At 43.5% G+C, this 25,075-nt stretch overlaps 1 protein-coding gene across 5 annotated transcripts in view; it reads left to right on the plus strand.

Annotated features, from left to right (window-relative positions):
* The window catches only part of LOC118111007 (ERC protein 2), a 148,988-nt gene that overhangs the window by 10,296 nt on the left and 113,617 nt on the right, over positions 1 to 25,075 (plus strand). For 4 of the 5 annotated variants that reach the window (XM_035159224.2, XM_047340468.1, XM_035159225.2 and 1 more), the window contains 3 exons: positions 7,375 to 7,530; positions 10,262 to 10,429; positions 24,571 to 24,738. In XM_035159224.2, the coding sequence (XP_035015115.1) occupies positions 7,375 to 7,530; positions 10,262 to 10,429; positions 24,571 to 24,738 (492 nt within the window). The remainder of the gene's footprint in view (positions 1 to 7,374; positions 7,531 to 10,261; positions 10,430 to 24,570; positions 24,739 to 25,075) is intronic. The other variant, XM_035159228.2, reaches the window with a different exon arrangement.

The raw sequence follows: 25,075 nt of genomic DNA on the forward strand, positions 1-25,075 counted from the left end.
TGTAGAAATGCATGAACCTATAATGTTGGTTTGTATGACTCAACCTAGAGAATTGAGTAAAAGGCCTCAGAGAGCTTTGCTCCTTTCTCTCTCTGTTGAACCGCTCAGCACTTACAGAGCATGGCCAGATGTGGAGTTACTGGAACCAGCTGTTTGTGTGTATGATCTGCTGGTTTGCACTCCATCACTCCTTCACCTGCGGATGTGTGTTCTCTCGCTTGTCTTTCCTTTTTGACTTTGTCAGCTTTTAAAATCTTCCAGACCTGACACACAACACTGGTACATCTAAGTCACGTTGCTCTAAAAACTATTACACTTAACTGGTTATTAGAATGATGTTGAAGCCATGTGCAAAGCAGTTACTGTTTGAGTTCTTTGCAAACAGCCTCTCTACAACGCTTACTTCAAATGTAAATGTTTGCAGTACTGGCTGCGTCCACACGGTGACAGTGTTCTACAATCTAACCCTGAGCCTAAATTCTGTGTGACGGCACATACACAAACACACACACACACACACACCACACACACACACACACACACACACACACACACACACACACACACACACACACACACACACACACACACACACACACACACACACACCCACACACACATGCTGGGAGGCATAAATCTGGGCCTAATCGACTCTCCCCAGCCGCCAGTTCCCCGTAGACCCAATAATAACAGCTGCACCACTGGTCTGTTCCTGCCTAGCCCTGACCTGCTGCCAATGGTGCACACACACACACACACACATACACGCGCACACACACGTACACTCTCACTGTGAGATTTTTTACTTGGAGATGGCATATCTACTTTCTTACTGCAGATCTCATATGGTCCTCAGGGGCTCTGGGTAGAATTCGGCCCCCTACTGTATTTGACGATATCTCATCCGCAGTGAGTATGAACGTAAGGGCAAAGCACTTATGGCTCCTTTGTTTTTTCTATAGTACGACTGGCTTCAAAAGTCCTGCTGCTGTTTTTGGCACGGCCTCTCCGTCTGCCCCCGCACCCCCGTCTCAAACACAGATGAAACTTAAAAAATCAAACATTTTAAAACTGGAAGTTCATGTCAGCAAATCCGTCTTTTTCGTTATTTCCTTCCTCCTTTTTCCTCACTTTCCAATGCCACTGGCTTATCAGCTCTGCAATGTTGACGTCTTCTCCTCTCTCATTTATCATCTGCCATTTTTGGCTTTGTCTGTCCATCAACATTGACTCACTCTTTCTTTTTCTTCAGGCTGATGTGCTATCTGCTGTGGTTGGGTTAATCTGTCCTGGGTGGGGCTTTTTTAGGGCTCTGTTCTTGATTGGCTACTTTTAGCCTCTGCTAATGAAGCCCCTCGGAACTAAAATGAGAAGACCACTGTAAATACCCTCAGCAAACACACACACACACACACACACACACACACACACACACACACACACACACACACACACACACACACACCAGTTCTCCCTTAGCACCACACCCCGGGCACCACATACCCGCCACGCTCTGTTGATCTCCCAGAATGTTTGAGCGGAAAAGTTTATCGAGACAAAATTACACCCCTCGAACCTTCTGCTCACCGTCTCCCTGTTTCTCGGCAAAACTTTGACTCCCTCCGAGTTTCCCTTTGTCTTTGTAAACTTCTCTTTTAGGCTGATAGCCGGACACCTTTTCACATTTCTGGCAAGCAAACGTATTTGCTTTTTTGCTGGTGGAAAAGGGACATGAATGTGATTGATGAGTGTGTGTGTGTGTGTGTGTGTGTGTGTGTGAGCGCATCTGGGTGTCTATGTAGAATATGTGCACTTTGTAGCCCTATGTGAGGCATATATGACACCTTTGCCTTCAGGCTAGAATTGAACTTTTTGACCGTATCCTTCATTCAGGATGTCGGCACTTATTGCTATGTGTTGCGTTTGATCCTATTCATTCCATATGCTCGGTCCTCTGACACATGTGGAGCTGAGAAGACAGTCTTTGATGACATGCTCTCTTGCATGACTTAATTTCCCCCATTGAGGGACACAACGGTTTCGAGAACTCTGCGCTAACCGTCGCAGATAAGATACTTTCTCCAGGGGACAGATAAACATGCAGAGGCAGAGAAAAAGAAACCAGCGACATACTCATACACATATGGTCAATAGAAGATTAGGGTTGTGGCAGCAGTGGGCCCCCCAGTCTGTGGGAAGATCAATCAACAGCTGACATGCACTTTGTTTACATGCACATAATAGTCAAGGTTTTGCCCTTATCAATAAAGGAAATAATATTCTTGTTTATAGCTAATACAATTATATATTCCACAAGAAGTACCGTTCACATGCAGTTGTGCAGATTATTGAGTGGAGCCACTTGTGCCAAAAATCCCAATTGACACACGTATCAGAAATAATGTCAAAAGAACGCTCCATAAACTCGAATAATATCGGCATATGTCACATGTATCCAAGTAGAATATGCTGTTGACATGACCTGATACCAAATTCTGAATGATAGTGGAATATGAATGTGCATGCAAATGTGCTGATGGACCAGATGATAAAGCCTTTGATTTCTCTCTGAACACATCAAGAACTGGGACAAATGGGACACCATGACAACCTGTTGGCTCTCCCTGTATCTCAAGTCTTTTTCTTCCTCTGACTGCCTGATGAACTCCCTCAATATGAACATCTCCATGTGGTTTCTGTCTGATTTGGTGGCTTCTCTCTTCCCACTGACTGTCTTTCATTTCTCCATGTTTGACTTTGATAGTATTTGAGTTTTTCTCCCTTTAACTCATCTGTGACTTTGCTCTGTGTATCTGTGTCTCACTGGTGAAAGAGGCAGTTTTCCTCATTTTTCAATGCTACTCAAAGCTATTCATTTTCATTTGAGGTTCAAAATAACATAGATTCTTGAGATCCTATGTAATTTAATTGCTCCATGCACTTCAATATGATTTTTTTTTAACCATTGTGGTATGGGGGTACGATTTCTCTCATAAGTTATAATTACATTTATAGATGTGTGTGTTATAATCCTATGCATTCACTGTAGCAGTGGGCAATCCAATGCAATAACCCTGTGATGACTACTCTGTGAAATTGGAGGTGGTGGGATGTGACCTTTGACAAGCAGATAAATCTGGGTGGGGCCATCGCTCGGCACCACCGATGTGCCCCTGAGCAAGGACCACTCCCTCGTTACCACAACTGAGGTTCCCCTTACCCTCAGCTGCTCCAGTGTAGCTGCTTAGTGGCCAGCAGATTAGACTGGTCGTGCTGGGTGGCGTCTGGGTGTGAGTGAATGTATGTGGTTGCGTGGGTGTGAACAAAGCGTTTGTAAAAAAAGAACACTGCTCTCAGTGATAATTCACTATTTGATTAAAGGTTTAAAAAACTACACAGAGCGGTGCAAGGTCTCTATAAAAAAATATTCAACATCGTAGCTTCCCAAATGTGAATCCAAACCATCTTGATCTCCCCCTGGTGGCTGGCTGCAGTACAGGTCATAAACCCCATCTCCTGTCAAATTATATGTTTAAGTATTTTTTCCCCAAAATGGTTTCTGTCATTTTAGGTTAGCTCATATTCGACCGGTTCGAATTCATAATATAGAGTAAAGACCAGCATCAGACTGAAGTAGTTTGCCTCCTGATCCAGCAGAGGGCGCTCACTGTCGCCCGCCCTCTCTAGCTATTTGTAAATTAAGCCGGTGATGTTTTCTGTGTTTTCTATGAATCATGACACCAAAGAATCTGAGAGACAGTGTGTGGAAGTATTTATTTATCTATATTTTATTGTTCAACATCTTCTGACTGCGATCATGGAGTGGGGAGGCTTTGAATATATCGATCTAATTGTGTGTCATGTCAAATTCGTCCAAACTCGATTTTTTAAAAACGTGTCAACGCTAGTTCTTATATGTCCAAGAGAAATGTCATGATTGACAACTGAGAATGGCTCTCGATTGGTCGATACCGTGGCTCCACTTCACAATCGCTACTGCAAAGATTCTGGCCCCAAACTATGTCAGACGGGCAAGATGGCAGCACCCGTATCCTGGACAATTAGGATTCGCTTTTGTGTGAGTGGGAAGAAGCGGAGACACGTCTATGGTTTAGAAAAGTGTTGATTTAGCTGTATCAGTATCTTTGTATTAGATATTAAAATTTTTATATTTAGTCTATCTCATGTATACGTGATCAGACACAAGATGGTGCAACAACAGAACACACGCAGGCAACAGCCAGTCCAGTTGTTAAATACTGAGAAATAAATCATTAGATTACAATGTTTTTTCCACTCTCAAATGGACTTAACATCAACAACACAAAGAATTATCTTTTTCAACAAGTACGTATGTGTGTTTATCTGCATGCCCACTAACACAAAAGTGTGTCTGTGTGTGTGCGCTGTTGTGTAGACGTAGTTGTAGGTCAGAGCTCTACCATTAATTATTGATAGAAGAAGGTGAGCGCATGTGCTGGCAGTAAGTGTTGCTAAGCAAGAGCTTTAGCGTGCCAGAGACGTCCGTGAGAGAGACAGGGAAAAACAAGTGAGAGATAGGAAATAGAAAGAATCAGAGCGAAAGAGTGATGGATTGATACGACCTGTAGCTGAGTGCAACTTTCTACCTGTTAACGAATAGAGACGGAAAGACAGAAAGAAGAGAGAGGGCAGGGAAAGAGATACCAGCAGAATTCTGCAGGAGAGCAAACCAAACTAGAAAACCAGCTTAAAGATCAGATCATAGGAAAAGTTGGTTTTAGACTGTGCACTAGGGATATCGTAGCAATATTTAACAAAGGACAAAAGGATAAATAGAAACCGTGACGAGTCGGTCTGCTCAGTGTTGTGGCTCTGACGCTGTGGGTGATAGTCAGGATCAAAGATGATGGGCCGACAGGCTTATTTTTACCGGGTCCCCCCCCAGGAGCTCCATCGTCGGAACCAGCTCCAGGCCGATCCGGCCAAGACCAGGGCTCTGCAGACTGTCATTGATATGAAGGTAGGACTTCCAGCGATTGTGCAATAAAGAGGAGCAGGAAGCAATTTAAGTAATAACCTGCTGTATGATGAGTGTGTGATGCTGCAGCAGATCAGAGCTCAGCTTCATATATGTCAGGTTTTATATAACATCAGCCGTGTTTGCCAGTTTATCTACAAAGACATTGTCCGATCAGCGAGTTTAAGCTGTGATTGGTGTATTCTAATAAAAACTAGTTGTGACCTGGTGTCAGTGCAGGTGAAGTTTGTTCCCTCAGCTTTCTGATGTAGTTTGATATCAGCTTCATACCAACAAAACCTCAATTATAGATGAGCACTGGTGTAATGTGAGCAGTAGCAGTGGACCTGGCTCGGCTGTAAACGCAGACAAAAGCATACATGTAGGAATAATCGGAGGAACACTGCCTTATTGTTGCCTGGTGTCTGCGTGGCGGCCGTGCCCAAGTTAAGTCCATTATTGGCCCACGCCGAGTTGAGCACTTATTCAATTTGTTTCAAATGTCACATATGGAAGCTTTCACTCTCATCTCGGCCCTTTGAAGTCGTTAAAGCTGTGAAAAATGCAGTTGACTCCACATGTGTCTGTGTGCACACCCCCGCGCACACATGCTTAGTGCTTGTTCTAAATGTGGCTCCTTTACAGCGAAACCACAGTTATTTTTCACACATACTTTGTTATTTGTCTGCCCATTAACAAAGTGCACATGTGCTTGCCAGAGATGCCCACAGTGTTGTGAGTGCATGACAGAGGCAAACTTCAATCTGACTGTATTCATTAGAAAATGCAAGACGGAGATTGTCGGAGGAATCACACGTGGGAGATGTGCGCGAACTTTCCTGGGTGATGTTGAAGATGACGAGGAGATGTTCTCCTGCCATCGTTGTTCTGTGTCTTGTCACTGTTTCTCCAAGTTTGTGTTGCTGCTGCCTCTAAGTTGTGTATATTTGCGCTTTGTAATTGCAGAACACCAACCACCCTTTCTGTTTTGATCCTGACGTTATCTGGCAGGTACAGTAATGAGTTCTCACCTCTCGATTGTTCTGTAAACTCAGCATGGGCTGCAAGTATACAGTGCTTTTGCTTCCCTGTGTGCCCATTATAAATTCCTTCTTGGTTGGAGTGCAGCACCATCGTGTACAGGAGTTTATGTTTCAGTGGTTTTGAGCCGCAGCCTTCATTACATGTATTCCTATTGTATTCTTCTGTATTTTCATTGGATTTGTCTTGTTTCTCTTCCTCTGGGTGATGTTTTCTTTTTCCACGCTTTACAGCAGAAAGAGATAGCGATCAGTTATTAAACATAGGACTTGGCTTATGATACAGAAGTCATCCTAAAGCCATGGAAGTGATTGAGCAGCGTAGTGTGTGTGGTCATTTGTGTCTCGTGCGTGCATGTGTGCTCTTTGCTCAAGGTGGAGCGATTCCCCTACATGCCTGAATGCCCTACCTTGACATTTGAATTTTTTCTGGGTAAACTTTGAAATTCAATGTCCTTGCATTCAGTTGATGTTGAATAGATTCCTGCTCGCCTGCTCTATGTGTGTTTAGGATGGTAACAACCTGTGTGCTCAGCAGGGCTGATGTCAGGGGATGTAATAGAGGTCAGATGCTTACATGCTGCCTGTGGTTTGTGCTGATGGCATCATGCAGGCTGTTTCCATTTATTCAATTACCTTCCTCTTCTCTTCCAAGGTTTAGCATTTAACGTATGTCTGATCCCATGCAGCTAAACAACCTCAGGACCTGTCCGTGACAGACCCTTCCATTCCCTCATAGATACTGCATCGGAAAACATCTTGGCTGCACATAAACTCTTTCCTAGATATTTCCCCCAATTTTCCAGCCATTCTAGTCAGATGTAGGACAATACATTAATAGGTTCTAATCTATTTACAGGATGCAAAGAGTTAATTTAGCTGTTTTTATATTTCCAAATGCCAAATGCTTATCAAAGTGACTCAGAGGTCAGTGGGTCAGGTCATTATTCTCCATAGTTAGTAGTTATGTTTAGTTTTGATGCAGCTCATTTAGTTAGTGTTGGCATCCATTCAGGTTTAGAAAGGGTTTGTTTTAATGCCTCGGTAAAGAAGCTGTCTGTAATAATCTTACTTAAAATTCCTCTCAACTAATTCGTATACAATCCATCCAACCACCATTAGCAAATGGAAATTTGTGTGTCAACTTGACCGGGCCAATATTTTCTCTTCTCAACAAAAGGTTGTTGGCCTCATCTTTCCCTCCTCTTGTGCATGACATTTTAGAAAGAGGAATTGATAGATCAACATGACAGAGCATTAACAGGTGAGCCTAAAAGCTTACATCTATGGTCAGCTCTTTCCTGACTCTTTGCCTGCCTACTGTCGCTGGTGCAGGACACCAAAATCTCATCCCTGGAGAGGAACATCAGAGACTTAGAGGATGAGGTCCAGATGATGAAGACCAGCGGCCTGCTGCACCCTGACGACAGGCAGGATGAGGTCAAGCATGTGGAGGTCTACAAGAGCCATTCTAAATTCATGAAGACTAAGGTAGAATGTCTCTGCTCGTCACTTGAGACGCCGCCGTGTTGCATGACCTCAATGATGCATGTTTGTCTTAATACCTTAATAACAACTGCATGAGAACCTGTTACGTGCATGTTGCATGGCTTTATTGCATGATAGTGGAGATGAAAGTGGATACATCTTCCTGCCAGACTATATGTTGCAGTTTGTTGTGTTTTTGCTTCATCAAGGCACTCAGACTCCTGTGTTGCATTAAAGGTTCAGTGTTTAGAATTTAGTGACATCTAGTGGTGAAGTTGCATGTTGCAGGATCCTGTACGGATCCTGAATAACGCTCACCTCACCCTCCCCTTCCAAACATGAAAGAGAACTTGTGTCAGCCTTCAGTTGGAATAAAAACTCAAAAGGTGTTTAGTTTGTCCAGTTTGGACGATTGTAAAAAACATGGCCGCCTCCGTAGAGAGGACCCGCTCCCAATGTAAATATAAAGTATTTAAATATAAAGGTTCCGTGTCTCGAGAAAAGAAAACAACAATTCGTACAATTTAGATGAAAAACACTAGTGAAAACATTACTAGGATTATTTTATATTCAATTTCTGCCAATAGATCGCTTTCACCAAAATCGTACCCACTGGATCTTGAATACCAAAAACTCCTACGCCTATAAAACTATTTCCTGAGTTCTTCTGTGCTTTACATACTTTACCTGTTTGATGACCAAGCCTTGTGCTTCTCTCTGTGATGGCTGACCGTTCGGAGGGAACACTATCAGCTTTCAGTGCAGCGTGTCTTTTTACTCCTCTAGCATTAGCTGGCAGAAAGAGCTTTAGAAATGCCTGACTACGATTTCCTCTGTCCCAGGCTACATAGTGTTTTTATTTATTGGGACATACCACTGCACACATAAGAATTAAACTATGGATATGGTCCTGCAGAATTTATGTTGTAAAAAAAGGTGGTTTCAGGTTTCGCAGCGTTTCTAGCTGTGTGTCCATGACGGCAGAAGCTCTCCATGTGAAAATGTCTCATTAATGGCGCTCTTTGTAGGGCCCGTTTGTCATTGCATCGGGAGGGGGCGGACTTCCTGATGCCATCATAAAAGAGATGTTTTTTTATGAATGGGGCTCTGAGAGATGAATGTGAGCTTACAACGTACAGAGGACAGAGCTCTCTCCTCACCTGTGCCGCCCCGAGACGATAACGCATCACGGTGATGGCCCCTGGCTCACTCGCCCGTTTCTTGTCTTTCTGCGTACAGTCGCACAGAAACACAGAGAAGACAAGACAGATTCATTCTATATCCTTGAAGCGTTTAGGGTCCTGGTCTTTCAGCGGTGGTGGAGACCGGTGTTGAGGTGAGACTGTGATAAGAGGGAAACCAGAGAGGACAGGAGTCGCTGTCCTCTCTGGTTTCCTCTGTTGGCTTTGAACCACTCGAGCACATAAAGTGGCCTCTGAGTCGAGCTGGTGACTTTATTTAGGCAGAAACTCATTTCTTTATGTTTGTGAAAAATCAAAAGCCTCAGGTATGGGGGTGAGCAGGTGTCGCTTGCTGGCTGTGTGCTGTAGTTTAGTCGCTTGCTGTCTTCTTGTCTTTGTCTCTCTAGGAGCAGGCCTTGTCCCCATGTGTGTCTTCCTTCAGACCAGCTCCCAGCTTCGTCCACCCTACCCAACAGCCTTGGATCACAGAACAAGCAGAAGTACCCCTCTCATTAGTCTCTCATTATTTACTCAATGTTGCCTGATATCCTTGGAGTTCCCTCCTCCTTATTTCAACATTTTTTTGCCCACTCCATTTTCCCGCTTCTTTCCCTCACTGTCTTTCCATCCTCTCACCAGTCTCGGCTCAAGGATCACGGGTCTCCGAGTTCCCATTTGACTCCACTTCACCTTTCGGCCCCTGCGTCTCCTATTGTCCCTTTTTCTCCCTGCTCTCTTGGGTTCTTTTCTCCTTCTTTGACTGAGGGTTTGCTCGGCCAAGCTCTGGTCCAAGCAGAATTCCCTTGTTATGAGGTGAACCCTGCTCACACACAATTAGAGAAATCTCTCCTCGCATCAGCTTTGTGCATTTTTGGCAGCGGTAGACCGATGCCAATCTTCCGCACAAAGCCAGCCTCAGCACACAGAAAAACCTCCCTCTGTTAGTGCATTTTGATTTCCTTTGTGGTTCTCTGTCCTGTCCTGTATGACCCTTCTGAAAACAATCTGATCTCTCAGCTTTGTGAGTGTAATATTGCTCTCCATAACTTTATCTGCCCGCATGTATGTTTTACCCTGTGGCTGTTTGGCTTGGTGTGTCCACAGAACAGACAGTATTCCTGGGACTCCCCTGAGTGAGGACTGATAGGGCTGGGTGATAATTCAATGTTATAATGTTTCAACCTCAATTCACAATTTCATGTCTAAATGTATGATACAAGTGAAGTTTTAACAAAATGTTTCACAGCATCGAAGATATTGAGATTTTCTTTTTTTTAAATGACAAATGATAGAAAATGAGGTAACTATTAACTTATTAATTTTGCCCACTACTATATTAAATAGTGCATTAAATCCTCTTGTTGTATTCAAGGCAACGTGTGCTTTTATAACGCTTGCGTGTTTGTGTGTGAGTGTGTTTGCCTGAAAGGGAAAAGACGTATTTTTTCTCTCTTTTGAAAGTTTTTTGTTACCTGCAGGTATCAGTTCACTGGAAGAGGACAAGATATATCATAACAAATGTGTTCATGTGTGTGTGTGGCTGTGATTGGCAGATAGAGCAGCAGAAGCAGGAGCTGAACAGGAAGGAGACAGAGATGCAGACCCTGCAGACCAAACTAGAGACACTGACCAATCAGAACTCGGACTGCAAGCAACACATCGAGGTGCTCAAGGAATCACTCAGCGCCAAGGAGCAACGTGCGAGCACTCTGCAGACAGAGGTCAGTGTGCAATCGCACAACACAGACACACACACACACACCAGTTACACACAGATAACACTCACAAATACACTCCCCCTGATGCACAGAGCCACTCCAACATTCGTGAAGATACAAACACCCTCATATGGATGTGGCTGCCTGAAAATGTCTGTAGATCGCTGCAATAATAACAGGAGCCATCAAGGGCCATAATATGTTATGGGTCTTAATCCCTTTCTCTGACATTACATTGATTATAAAATGTATTGGATTGTAGTATGTATGCTTCCTGGTTTAAACTCTTTGTTTGACTAAGAGCAAAAAGCTTTGGAGGGGTCTGGCATTACCCAATGAAGAAACCAATTCTGGGGCGGATCTGGATAAATGGGCAGATCCAGGATTTAACATGGCACGATAGGGCATTAGCCCTGGCGGAGGTATGTGCTCTCCGAGTGCCCTTCGGGCTGTAGTCTGGGGTCAGCAGAGAACATTTGCTGCTAGATTAATGCTGGCACATTAACAGTGATGTTTATCATGTGGACCGTTCATGGAAAAGTAGCCTTGATGAACAGGTTTCATGCACAGATACTTGAGATATGTGAGAGGATAAGAGGTCATCGCAAGAACACTCATGCAAGGACCTCCAGTGCATTGCATTTGTTGGCAGATACACAACATCAGGAACTTAAGGGGAAACTGTGCAGCCGTGAGCCCACCAGGGGGCTTCCACATGTGGGCGGGTCGGTCAGAAGGCTGGAGAAAGCTGGCAGCTTTTGTTCTTCATCTTTGAATATGTTTTTTCAACTCTATGACTCTTATGATTTTATCACTGCTGTTAGGAATGGAGGTGCGTTGCATGCTGGGATTTGGAGGTGTGCATCTGTGTGTGTGTGTGAGGTGGTGGGGGGGCGATGGAGATCATTTAGCATTTTTCTCCATCACACTCTGGACCTGGAACTGATACTTTAGATCTCTTTGTGTTCGGCAGTTTGAGAGCGGCCCGCTAACTATGTCCACTCATCATTACAGGAAGCAATTTGGGCCAAAATTAGGCCTAATTGTCCATACATGTGCAAGGAATTTTGGCCCTCGCAGTTCGCTGAATACATCATACTTAAAAGAATTGCTTTTCAGTGGGTGGTGTTTTTTATGTGTGTGCTTGTTTGTGCTTGTGTGTCCAACTGAAATCACGTGTGAATAAATGTTTGTGTCCTTTTGTGGTACGTGTAACTTTATGGCAAGATCAGGACACGTGTTACCTCATCAGTTTATGATTTGCCCTCCGATAACCCCCTGAAAGAGAGAGAGGGAGATAAAAGGGTTCTGCAGGCTGTGGTTCACTATGACGTCGCCTTTGTTCGCACTTTTGATAAGTTCTGGTAATTCGGGGCCTCGAGGGCTTAAAGTTCTCCGTCTCTACCACAGATTTCCATTAATTTAATTCCAGAGTGGCCACATAATGTGTAATAATAAAATATAATATTTATATAATAAAGACATTATTTCAAAACAATAATCTACAACCTGCTTTCTAGTATGTAATGGATCTCTATATTTTTGCTTCTCAGATTTTTCGACTCATGTCATGTTGTGCTTGTTATGTCGGTTGTGGTAATAAGTCGTGAATATGCTCGGGACCAGAGTTACCGGGTACAGTCACTGTGTATAAAGATGGAAGACATGACAGTTTCCAAACATTGAAGCCAAAGCACCTCGATGGTCCCCTGGTGGCTGGCTTTAGTATAGGTCATAAATCCATCCTCCTCCCTGTTAGTGGACAGGACATGGACCGGACTAAAAAGTGAAAGTAAACATCAAATAATTCTTTTTTTCGGTTAAGTTTGGTTTTAATTAGTTATTTGATGATATAAAAACAGAATGTAACATGACGCTTGACCGCTGAGACTGAGCTTGGTGAGCATGTGTATCTATAGGAACCTGGATACTGTTTTTTGGGCTTCATTTCTGGGTTGTTGGAGGAAGGGGAGATGTACAGTTATTACAAAACCTTTCCGAAACACAGTTGTTCAATGGGGCCGTGGATTTTAGCCAGTAAGACACTAGGGTCGATGTTTTCAGGGGGAGGTTTTGTATTTAAATGGAGACATGTACAACTTAATTCTTTTAGAGTGTGTTGGTTGAAGACAGGTTATGAGATGTTTCATCATGTTGGACCGCTCTTTGAAAAGAAACCGACCTTGTGATTCTGAAACATGTCAGGGAGAGATATCAGTGTCCACCTTCACCGACGGCTAAGACGATGGTTCCGTTGTTGTTGAGAGATTTCTCTGCCAAAGTGGAAATGATGCCCGTGTGTGTTATCTGTCTGTTAATATGCTTATGCATTAACATATGGGTGCATGACAAGATACTGTTTGACAGTACAGTAGTGCTCCTGACTCAGTGTGTTCTGCGACCTGCCCTGTCGTCACTTCTCCTAGGCTACAGCAGTCCACTCATACAGTCACACACACACACACACTAACACACACACAGTCACACACATGCTGACTTTGCTGATTACTAAACTCTCATCCCCAATCTGTAGTTTTTTCCTGCAATTGACATTTTCTCCCCACTTGGGAACGGCTAAGGTTTCCTGGAATAAGTGGGCAGAACAGAGGATGGGTAGAGATACTGAGTGAGCACGAGGCCAGCCATGGTTCTGCATTCCTCTGCTCTCCGTCAGTTAGAGAGCAGAGGATCTCTCTTTTCACCTCATTCCTTCCATCCAATCATTATTACTTCATCTCCCCCTCGGCAGTTTGATTCAGCTTTCTCTCATCTCATTTAAAATTGCTCAAGAGCAACATGTTTGATGCTTTTTGTCCAATTCATGATTATTGGCCCAGCATACACCCTCCTCCCTGTGTGTGTATGTGTGTGTGTGGTAGGTTTCATCATAAATGACAGTGATTGGTACAGTAGTCCTCTTCCCCAGAGACAGGCCGGTGTGTCCCGGACCCGAGGAGCAGCTTCATCTCCCAGACACTTGTCTCTAAAAGCAATTCACATCAGGACGGGACTGAGCGTGGACTGGCTGCTGAACAGAGCAGGCACTGTGAGCAAGGGAACGAGAAAGTGGAGGTGTACTTATTTGTCAGTCAAAGTAAAGGACAGCTTCTAAATGGGCGTGATTGAATCTGTCTCCACATAGCTGGAAAATGTGGAAAATAATGTGTGTGTGTGTTTGTGTGTGTGTGTGTTGCACGTCTGTGGAAATTGAACCCGTTTAATACAGTAGGTGTGTGTGTCTTTCCTGCCTCGATCAGGACAATGCGGGGCTGTAACTATGATCCAGCAGATCAGATAACCTATCAGAGACCTTCCTGCATTTTTAACCAGCCAGCGCTAAAGGAACCAGCCACAACTCAAGGGCTCGCAGGTGCTCAGACTGTGTTTAGTTTTCTTTGAGAACAGAATTTGGAAAATAAGGAGGTTTGACTAAAGAGGGCAAATCAGAATTTGGGCCTGTTTGTTATTATATTATTCAAGAAAGAAGAAAACTAATGGAAATGGATTTTCCCGATTATTATTATACTTTTTTTAGGTAAAATATGATAGTACTATTTTAGATGGTTGTCATCGCATTGTCATCTATTATCTGCTTGAACCTACAGAGATACATTTAAATGACAGATTTACAGTACACTGTTAACCTCAAGAGCTCATTTGATGAAACCAACTGCATTAAAAACTTGTTTATTTTAATGAAGACTCATTTTAACTTAAATCCACTAAAAGCTCAAATTGCCTGCAATTCAAATATTTAAATTGGGGATTTTCTTTTTTTTTCGGGAATTTGAATTTGGTGTGTCAGCTTACCTCCAGCTACAATCAACACCACATACTGAATAGGGTTAAGATGTTGTTGATGCTCTTTGAGTATTGCAGGTACAGTTTCTATAAAGACACATTTACCTGACAATGCTGCTTTTTAAAATGATGCCGGCTTTCGGTGGGTTCAGGTGATGAGAAGCCAGGTTTAGGCCTCATCTTCTTGAACGCCGAGGACTACAACAAAAATAAGTTTGAAGGCATTCTCATCATCAATAACCTCACAGTGTGAAAGACAAGAAATAAAGGACATGCAGTGATATTACCAGATAACATTTGTAAATATTTAACTGGTATACCAATGTTTTTATTTGCACAATTTGACTAGAATTAATATTGAAGGGATAGTTCACCCAAAAACGGAAATTCACTCATTATCTACTCTCCACTATGCAGATGGAGGGGTGGGTGAAGTGTTTGAGTCCACAAAACACTTTTGGAGTTTCAGGGGTAAACAGCATTGCAGCCAAATCCAATACAATTGAAGTAACTGGCGACCGATTCTTCAAACGTAAAAAACAACTGAGAAAAACCTAATATGCCTCCAAACTGCTCCTGTGGTGTCATCCAAGGGTTCATAAAACCCAGCACTTAAATTTGACTCAAAGCTGTGGTCGCCCTTTACTTCAATTGTATTGGATTTGGAATTTGCAAAACTTTTTCTGGCCTGTCCCCCTTCACAGGCTGAAAAAGATCCTGCCTCCATCTCAAATGTTTCATTATTATAAAAAAGTCCCAAAATGGGATCCAAGTAAAATTTTGGTTTGACTCGGATTGCAGTTTTTTTTTCTATCATAAAAAAGGAAATATAAACCCTTTCACTGCAGATTCCAATTCTGGTTCCAATGCCAATAGAACCAATTCTTTTGCATGAATATGTCTTTGGGCTGGTGCACACTGTATGATAATCGGGCTTGGTCGGAGTGGGGGACAGTGTGAGGGGTTTATAAAATAATCTAAATACTACTGATTGATCGCGAATCATAAATATGTATGATATATGTATTATATTACGAAACTGAAAAAGCAGTTCAATTTGTCATAAAGTCTGTGGTCTCCCATGTTTTTTAAATCGGTTAAGAGTTGGAAATCCCCTAGTGAGCACCAGCCTTTGTGTTTTTTTAATCACTATCTCTGCTGTCTTATTTAGTTGGAACTCAAAGTCCTTGAGAGTCACATGATTTGAGTTATTACCCTCAGTCTTTGGCTGCAACAAATCATGTTGCATTTAATGTCTTTTGCGAGTCATTAGTTGAGGTTTCCATTTTGTGAAGGTCCATAAACTTTGCAGGTGGCCACTTACCCACATGGGGGAAACCCAGACATGAAGTGGGCGGAAGGTGTTTCAGTCAAAGCCTGAATCAGGAACATAACACGGCCATGATACTTTGTTCCTCACCGAATGCTCTCAGACGTGTTAGAAGCAGCACGCCGTCAATGCACATTTTGCAATGTGGCAACATGTCCGTGTTTACAGAGAACACAGTCTGTGGTTATTCAATTTAACTTTCTCAGATGTGACCTCAAATATCTCGTGTTCTCTTTCATCACCGGCGTTGGCTGTGCGTCTGCCAGAGGACCTCCGCTGAGTTTTGATTCTGAGGTTGAGGTGTAATGACTCGGAGAAGATATAAATTACTCAAAAGTGACTTGTTAACATCAGCCGTAGCGACAGTGATGGATGGGGGGGGAAAACAAGAGGAAAAATATCACCAAAAAAAAAAAGATTCTGGATAGGGAGAGGGAAAGAATCAAGGATAGATGGAGCAACAGGAGGAAGTGAGAAGTGAGAGAATAGAGTTTCTTGATGGATGTAGGAGGCTGTGGGCTTTTGTCAGTGAGTGATGTGATGGTACAGTGTGTTGTGGTCCCTGCTGGACTGTTTTTGTTGATCTTTCCTTGTTCTCTGTGCTGATTGATGGTCAGTATAGGTAGTGAGGCGGAGAAGAGATGTGGTCTCAGCCTGGTTACGCTCCACCCTGGACTCTCCTCCCGCTGTGTTCTCTCTCTCTGTGTCTTTCTTTCTGCCTCATTCCCTTTGGCTCCCTTTGTCCATATTTTCTCTTCTTTCATACAACCTTCCTCCATCTGTCATCTCTCCCCACATTTTGTCACCTACCTCCCCCTTTTCCTCTGTCAAACGCTCAGCCGCCATCTGTCGATACCACCACAATCGAGGGCGAATAACATAGGTGAGAACTTGATGAACTCACGGAGGAGGACAGTGAGTTTGTTGGCTTATGTAAATGGGAAACAGTTCCCGTTTTGAGCTGACCACTAATTGTCAAGCTCACATTTAAACCCTGGACCTGTTGTGATGAGTCCCCAACCACTGCAGACCATTTTTAATATGACCTCATCTGAACTGCGCTGACCACGGTCACCAATTCTCAGACCCAGCAGCTTGCTCCCAGGTTCCTGGGGTGCTGTGGTTTGGGATGCAGTGTGAGTAGCAAAGCGTCAGAGCCCCCCAGAACAAACATGGCACGGTCCAAAATAAAGCCCCCGCGAGTTCTTCAGAGGCCATGTGGAAAAGCCATAAAGTGGAGTTATAGGGGTCAGAAGGGGGATGAGATATTTAATGGTTTACGCAGGGAACGAGGTAAATATGTGCGCGACTGAAAGGGCCGACAAACATGAGCGTGTGCACAACGTTACTTGTCCATATGCACATAAAACGCACATTAGTGTGCGCATACCACATGCTTCGGCGCAACTCGTGCGTTAAGTTCGAGGACTATAGGGCCATTATTGAAGCAGAACTATTTACAAATGGGAGCGGAGGGTTGTGTAACTGTATCTCAAACCATGTGTGCATAATCAGATTTGTGAATGTGTACAGGAATCTGCAAATGTGTTTGCAGAATCAATTTGTGCATAATGAGATTTGTAAGTTTCCATTAAAAAAAAAATTTAGAAATCTGTTGTGTAATCGATAATGATTTTTAAATGTTGACATTGGCTGAAAGGACAAAATGTTACAGTGAGAAGATCTTACCTGAAGCGACGCTGTGACATGTTAATTGTACCCCAGCACAAGTTATCCAACTGCGTCACACTTGGCAAACTTACAGTGAGGATACATGTCCAGCTTTCAGAATAACAGTATATACACATGACTAAGATTCATTTGATTATAATCTCAGGATGTATAAAATACCTGTTTTTGTAAAGTGAGAAAAATAACAGAATAAACTCACCATCGCTTCAGGTCATTTGAATACATTTACCGTAAATGTCAGAATATGGGTGCACTCCAAATACAAATCTGATTATACACAGGTGGATTGAGATACAGTTACATTACTCTCCACTAACATGTATTAATTGTTATGATACAGTAATGATCCTACAGAGGAGAGTGAAGGTCAATTTCATTTGTGTGATGATTTATCCCACATGGAGGTCTTTATTTTTTCTACATTTTGAAACAAAACAAAAACACACATAAATGCAGAGGGTAATGAAGGCTTTGCTTGGCCTGCTGTCAGTCAGCGGCTGGTTAACCAGGGCAGTGAGTTGATGGAGACAGCCAGGAACAATACGCTTCTTTGTTTTTATCCTGACCTCATCTTCTTCAGGGTCACGCTGCTTTAACCTCTAATTCTGTCCACATATAGACACATGCACAGGCAAACATACAAAATTACACTTTGAAAATATCAACCAGAAGTAGTTTTCTCTCCCACAAATTCAATCAAAATGTCTTTTTGAATAATGATTGAACAAGGGAAAAGTAGAAATACAGGACTCGACTCTCCTCTCCTCTCCTCTCCTCTCCTCTCCTCTCCTCTCCTCTCCTCTCCTCTAGACAGTTAGATAAACCATGCTGGGATCTGAGGAGTCCTTAATTATGCATTAATTACATATGATGAATGCAATTGTTTGATTATACTCAGAGGAGTTTGCTGGAGTTCAGTAAAATCTCCATTTTATGTTTGTCACCTATGTACATGCATGAACCGTCACGCATGCAGTAGTGTAGTGACAATGAGTGACAACAATTTAAAAGTTTATTCTGGAGCCTTGACTTTTTCAAACACTGTTCATCCACTCAATGTCTATTGTGAGTGTTTTTTATCAAGCAGTTGTTTCACTTGTTGGTCAAGATCCTGCTACAGACTGTATCCTTCCCCACGTGTTCGCCAGAGTGACTCTTCACTGCGGTCTGACAGGAAATGGATTCGCTGGAAACAGGATGTAGCAACTGGCGTGTGGAGCTGGAAATGATCAGGAAAAATAATCAAAGAAGGAGCAAGTGTTAATGAGGGGGAACGCCTGCAGCGTCTCTTCCTTTATATGTATGTGTGTGGGTTTATGTGTTGGTATGTGTGTGTGTGTGTGTGTCTCTGCTGGAGGACATAATGATGATGGATGGAGGGCGAAAGAGGGATTGAGGCAGCTGCGTACAGTGTGATGGTACCCGGAGTGAGTCCCCTCCATTTTCTGTGTCGTATATCCATCCACTGCCACAATACCCAAAGCATGGCATGATCGACTTTTATGCTTTAGCAGAAAACGTTCATTCATTCCATTGACAAAGATCCTTTTGTCGGTGGATCCTGGGAGTTCTTTGCGTGAGTATGTGCCCTTGTCTTTTTTCTTTTTTCTTTTTCCTGTGCTTTCCCATGTTCTCTCTATAGCCTGTGGGCAGACAGCTGTGTTGCCATGGTTTTATCAACAGATGTTGCGGCGCACGATGAGAATGTGCCCCACTCTCCACCCCGCAGCCCCCGCTGTGAGGCAGTTTACATCCGCTTATTATCCCGAGCCGGCCCTGAGGTGATCCGTCCATTATATGATTCCTAATCAGAGCTCTGACTGCTGCCTCATCCCAGGCTTTGATGGCACACCTCAAATGACACCCAGCCCACGCCCCAGGACAGGGGTCGCCCCTTATTTCCGCAGCGATCAGCCCCAGTGTCGTCATGTCTGGCGTGGCCGGCTCAGGTGGAGAGGAAATCCTCTGTGTGCATGCATGTGCTTGTTTATACAGTATGGGTGTGTGTGTGTGTGTGTGTGTGTGTGTGTGTGTGTGTGTGTGTGTGTGTGTGTGTGTGTGTGTGTGTGTGTGTGTTAAATGTGAGAATCAGCACAGGGTATCCAGGAAGCTAAACTTGCTCTGTGAAGTCTGCCATTCTTGCATTTGACATTACAACTTCCACCTGCACCTGTGTGCACACACATGAGTGTATTCATATGGAAAAAGAAACCCTCTTCAGGATTTTGAACCTTGTAACTATGAACAGTGACGTCTAGTAGAGGTTCCTATTGCCTCATCAGGAAACTATGGATCATTTAACACCACTCCCTCCCACAGCTGTGTGAGCAAAAGGTGCCCACAGTCAGGTGTTAATACACGTCTGTGTCAGGCGGTGCAGTGATAATGTATAAATTCCCCTTTTAATGGCTGGATTGGCCATTTTTCTTTCATTGTATCATTATATCCTTCCCCATTATATCAGAATGTGTTGGCTTCTCCTTGATGCATTTACTTCACCTAAAAGAGATATTCGATTCATTATAGCTGCTGTGGGAAACTCTCTGGTGGTCTAACATCATCCTGAAATGAAATAGCTTTCTTTCTTTCAGTGATACAGTCCAGACTTGGCCGCATTGATGGCTAGACAAACACGAATTAGTTCAATATTATGTCATAAATTTAGATGATTAATTATATAGCACAGATCTTTAAATAGGTTAAATCTAATGGCTGCCCTTTGCTGTATTTACACAGGCTTGGTTGGACGTCATACAGCCAGAGAAGTGAATCGCTCACACAGCTGTGTGTGTAGTGCACCACAGCAGCCTGAACTGATGCAGCTGATGGAGTGTGTCCGAGTTCAGATGCCAGATCCACTCCACTCCAGGGATTTAAGAACTTTAATGGTGGTGTTGTCAGCTCAAGTGTCATTCAAACTTTAACTTTGAACAGGGATGCAAAAAATTGTATAGCTCATGAGTGTGTGTGCGTATCTGTGTGTGTTTCAATGGGTGTGTTTCCATGTGTGAAGGTCAGAACAGTTAGATTGGGACTCTACTTGCAACATTGGACTCCCAGGTGGCTGAGTGAGAGTGCAACTGTTCGTGTGCAAGTGTTGGTGCATTCCCAGGCCTTTTCTGTGGTCTCCCCATCTTCTCTAGTTCTGCCGTTTTGACTGTGGTCGACTCATATAATCCGTGTGTTGTTTATTGCCGACCACAGCTGACGCTGGGCTCGATACCTTTGCAAATTTGCCTGCCAGAAAAACTTTTATGATGAAATGTGAGGCAGGAAAAAGGGAGGTGAGGACAAACAGAGAAGCTGTTTTCTTTAAGCCTCTGTTTTACTTTGCTAACCAGTGTCCAGAATACACATTTGGCTGTGATTGCGAGCATGAGAGAGGAAGTCGAGGAGAATGACAGAGTTTATGTATTTGTGTGCATGATTGCATATTTGATCGCAGTTACTTGCATCTGTGCATGAAGAAAAACATACATGTGTGTACGCACACCTCGCTGGTTATTAATTTGAGACTGTAAATCTCGATAATTTAATGAAATCCCATGTATTGCCAATAATTAATAGTTTTGCAACCGCAGAATCTTGAAAACATATCAAGGTCATTTTTTTAAATGATATTGTGCTGAGTGAGGGACTGGAAAACTGAAGTGAGGTTATGGGGGATGACGGGGTGATGTTTTTTTAATTCTTCTATTTAAAGGGAATGCCTCAATGCAATCGCCAAAGTCCTTTGGACGGCTGGACAGCAGTGGGCCCCTCTTCGTCTCCCCCTCACCTTCCTCTTTCTTTTTCTCTCTCATGCACTTATAAAAAGCAATGATTATAAAACGGACTGTAGTCCCTAGTGTCCAATTGTGAAGTCAGAATGAGTACCGCAGTTGTCCCGGAGACTGTAGGAGTTGCATGTTGTCTAAAATTTATTGGAACACAAATCCACACAGAAATGCACGAACCTACAAAGCCATATGTGGGTCTTTCCCAGCGACAACCCGGCTTGAGGGATTTCTCGCACCGACATATCACTTTGTCTCGCCGCAGGACCCGCACCTTTAAACGCCAATAGGAAAAACTCCCGGAGCGCTCGGAGCACGGCTGGAGGGACGGGGGTGTTGATGGAGAGGCAGAAGTGGCCGTGTGAGAGAGAGAGGTGCTGTTGGAAGAGGACATGGAGAAGAGGGGGGGGGCGAGGAAAATTGGAGAGGAAATTGAAGGAGAAGAGAGAGGTTAATCACTACGACTTGTTAGCTGTCCATCATCTCAGCGTGCGTGCCAGCTGATAAAGCCAAACATTATTTCCTGTGACAGACCTGCTGATGCGGCGGCAGCTGAGGCCGGTGGCGGAGCAGCATGTCAGCGGTGTTGATGTGCTCAAGTCAAATGATCTCCGACAGTCTCCATCATCTCTACCCACCGTCTTTTCAGTCTTTCATTTATCTCTCCTCAAGCTTTCACCCTCACGCGTCTCCGCCCTTTCATCCCTCGCTCCTCATCTGTCCTCCTCCTCTCTCCGTGTACTGTGTCTGGCAGCAATGAGCACTTTAAGAGGGTATTAGCAGGGCGTCTGTACAGTACTATCACAGCTTAGAGGGCCAGCGCAGGTGAGACAGCAGGGATTTCCTGTTAGGCCTCTCTGCTACATTCTTGCTAAATTGCTCCTTGCCAGGTGGGGTTAGAGGGGGGGGCTCTTTCTCTCATGTCTCACATACACACCGACTAACACGCATGCACGCACAGTTCTGCTGCAGCACATGGGCATCGGCACAAATCAATGTGCGGGCACTAACGTAATGTTCGTTCAGAGGATTAGCGGTGTCACTGGTGTGGGCTTTGTGTGCGTGCCAGTGTTGGAGTGGTGAAGACAGAACAGGGCTCAGTTCAGACTCTGGTTGTCGGCCAGAGAAGCAATATGAGATAAATTCTTCACCATCTTACACCTGGGAGTCCTGGACTGCCTCTAATGCTGCTACTTGAGAGGAGCCTCTGTGTGTCTGAGCACTCTCACTTCACACACACACACACACACACACAAACACACAAAAGGAGGTAGGAAGTGTGATCCAAACACAGCCCTCCTTCTGTAGTTCTTGCCATTTCTTTAGTTATTTATGCCCCGCTATTTTTTTAATGCTAAATATGAAATCAGAAATGTTACTATTTAAACAAGTCTGTGGCATCATGGTGCAGTAGTTAGAACTGATGCATCAGGAGGAGGTTGTGGTTTGCACTGGGTCTTTCTATGTGGAGTTTGCCTGTTCTCCACGTGTCTGCCCGTGTTCTCCATGTGTGCACGTGGGTTTTCTCCAGGTAATCCAGTTTCCTCCCTCAAGCCAAAAACATGTAGATTGAAGTTAGTTTAATTGGAGACTGAAATTCTCTGTAGGTGTGAAAGTGAGTGTAAATACAGGTTGTACCCCGACTCTCGCCCAATGTCAGCCGGCTCCAGCCCCCCCCCTTGTGACCCTCAAAAGAATAAACTATAATGGACGAACTGGATGAACAAACATACCCGACATTCATTTTATAAAAAACCCCAAGTAGATATGTTCATAGAGTATCACAGGAAAAAGAGGATGTATTTTCTAGTTACGGAGAGAATGTCTCTGCGTGGTTGTTTCCCAGTGCCTCCAGTCTTGATGGTAAACTAATGGTAAACTAATAACACCAAAATGTTAAAATATTTTGTGGAATCATTTTAATGTCAGAATCATCCATTGTCTCTATTGCTGATCATTTGAGGGTCGCGAGTGGAGCTGGAGCTCATCCAGACTTTGGGAGAGAGACGTGGGTAAAACCTGGAAAGGTCCTCAGCATCGCAGGGCCAACACACATAGAGACAAATTACCATTCACACTCATATTCACACCTACGCTCCATTTATAGTCTACAGCACTATATAATTTTTTATAGCCTACTTTTAGCTGTGCTTAACAGTGCATCATATTTCATATTCTCGTAATAGGGTTTTCACTCTCAATATGCAAACTACCTCGAGCTGTCAAATAAAGTAACTGTATGAGAGTAAAATGTATAATAGTTTCTCTCACTATTTTCCATAAAGTACCTCAGATTAGTATTTAAGTGCTGTAGCTTTGTAAATGTACCTAGTTCCTTTCCATAAGTGGCTCCTACACACTCTCTCTTCATGGATCCCCCCAACAGCCTTGTGAAATAGTTGAGGGATGAGCTGGAAGGCAGAGCAGAGCCTTCGCTTCAAGTGCTCTCACACTGTCACCTCCGTGTCCAAGTAACACTTTAAAACACCCATTACCAAGGCCACCCTCACTGCTTCCCTTTATCTGAGTGTGTCTCTTGAACTTCAAATGAAACACACACCTCAGAATTAGGTTAAAATGGGTTCACGCATTGCGCCATGGTTAAAAGTGCTGGAAATGTAATCAGGTGTTGAGGAGCAACAGAGGAGCACATAGCCTGTGCATGACAACTAGCTGAAAGTGCGCATGCATGTGTGTGCTTGTGTGTGTGTGACTATAGGCGGTGCAGCAGAACACTGAAATGTGTCCAATAAGAGGTTCTGGAGTGAGCTAAGACATCACTCAGCTCTCTGCACACAGCCAGGTTTTAATGTGCGAGTGTGAAAGTGTGTGAGCGGTCTGATCTGTGGCAGCGCTGGCTCAATCATACAACGCTCTCAGTAACAAATGATGGGATGTGCTCCAGGCCCCTTCTCGCTTTCAAACACACACTTTCGCTGCATCAGTCCACAGCGGTTCACATTATGGTACATTAGGCCAGAGAGGAACTTTTACTACTTCCATGTGTCAACAAGTTAATGTGTTGAGTCCTGTCAGGAGAATATGTTGGACACGTCAGTTCCAGTGTTAAACAATAACACATACTGGGGGGAAAAGGGTGGAAGCTTTTCTGATCATTTTTCTGTACTTCTTTGTACATTTACCTCCGCCAAGGATCTTTTTGTTGTTTTTGAGCAAGATTACACATAAACAACTGAATGGATTCCCATGAAACTTGGTGGAAGGTTGCGACATGGGTCAGAGAAGAACCCATTCAATTTTGGTGCGGATCCTGATCAGGGGGTGGACCCAGATTTTCTTTCTTTAACATTACAAGATCGTTTTCTGAGTTTCCCCCTCGGCATAATTCCTGGATCTTGATAGAAATAACCAAGCACATTAAGAGAACTGATATCTAAGAGTGTGTGGAATTGGCTTTTCTCTTTCTGTCAATCTTGTCCACTAGTGTAAGCATTTTTCGAAATCATATGTCGCTCTAACTCTCTATTTACTTCTGATCTGCTTACATGCACTTAACTTCTTCAGTCTTGATTCTGGTTTTGTAGGTAGATGCTCTGCGGGTGCGTCTGGAGGAGAAGGAGCAGTTGCTGACGAAGAAGACCAAGCAGCTGCAAGACCTGACCGAGGAAAAGAGCACACTGACAGGAGAGATCAGAGACATGAAGGACATGCTGGACGTCAAGGAGAGGAAGGTTAATGTCCTGCAGAAGAAGGTACGTGAATGCAATTATGAAGTCTTTTTTTTGTACAATTCTTACCGTGCACGTTTGTTAGGTTGACAGCAATGCATCTCTGAATGAATGCTCATATTACTGTGTGTCTGCTGGTTGTGCGCACTAAGTCCCCCATGTTATACGATGATATTGACAAGTGAGGTAATGCTGTGTTATCAGTTTGTTCAGCTGCCCCCATGTGGCCAAAAACAACAAATTAATACTTTTTCAATGAAGTGTTACTAAACTAAACTAAAGTGTAGATATTTAATTATATTAGGTTTGTTGGCCACATAAGGTAACTTCCCCTCTTTGTTTGACGTTTGTAAAATGTGTC

The sequence above is a fragment of the Hippoglossus stenolepis genome, chromosome 6 (assembly GCF_022539355.2).
Source record: "Hippoglossus stenolepis isolate QCI-W04-F060 chromosome 6, HSTE1.2, whole genome shotgun sequence".
Classification (NCBI taxonomy): Eukaryota; Metazoa; Chordata; class Actinopteri; order Pleuronectiformes; family Pleuronectidae; genus Hippoglossus; species Hippoglossus stenolepis.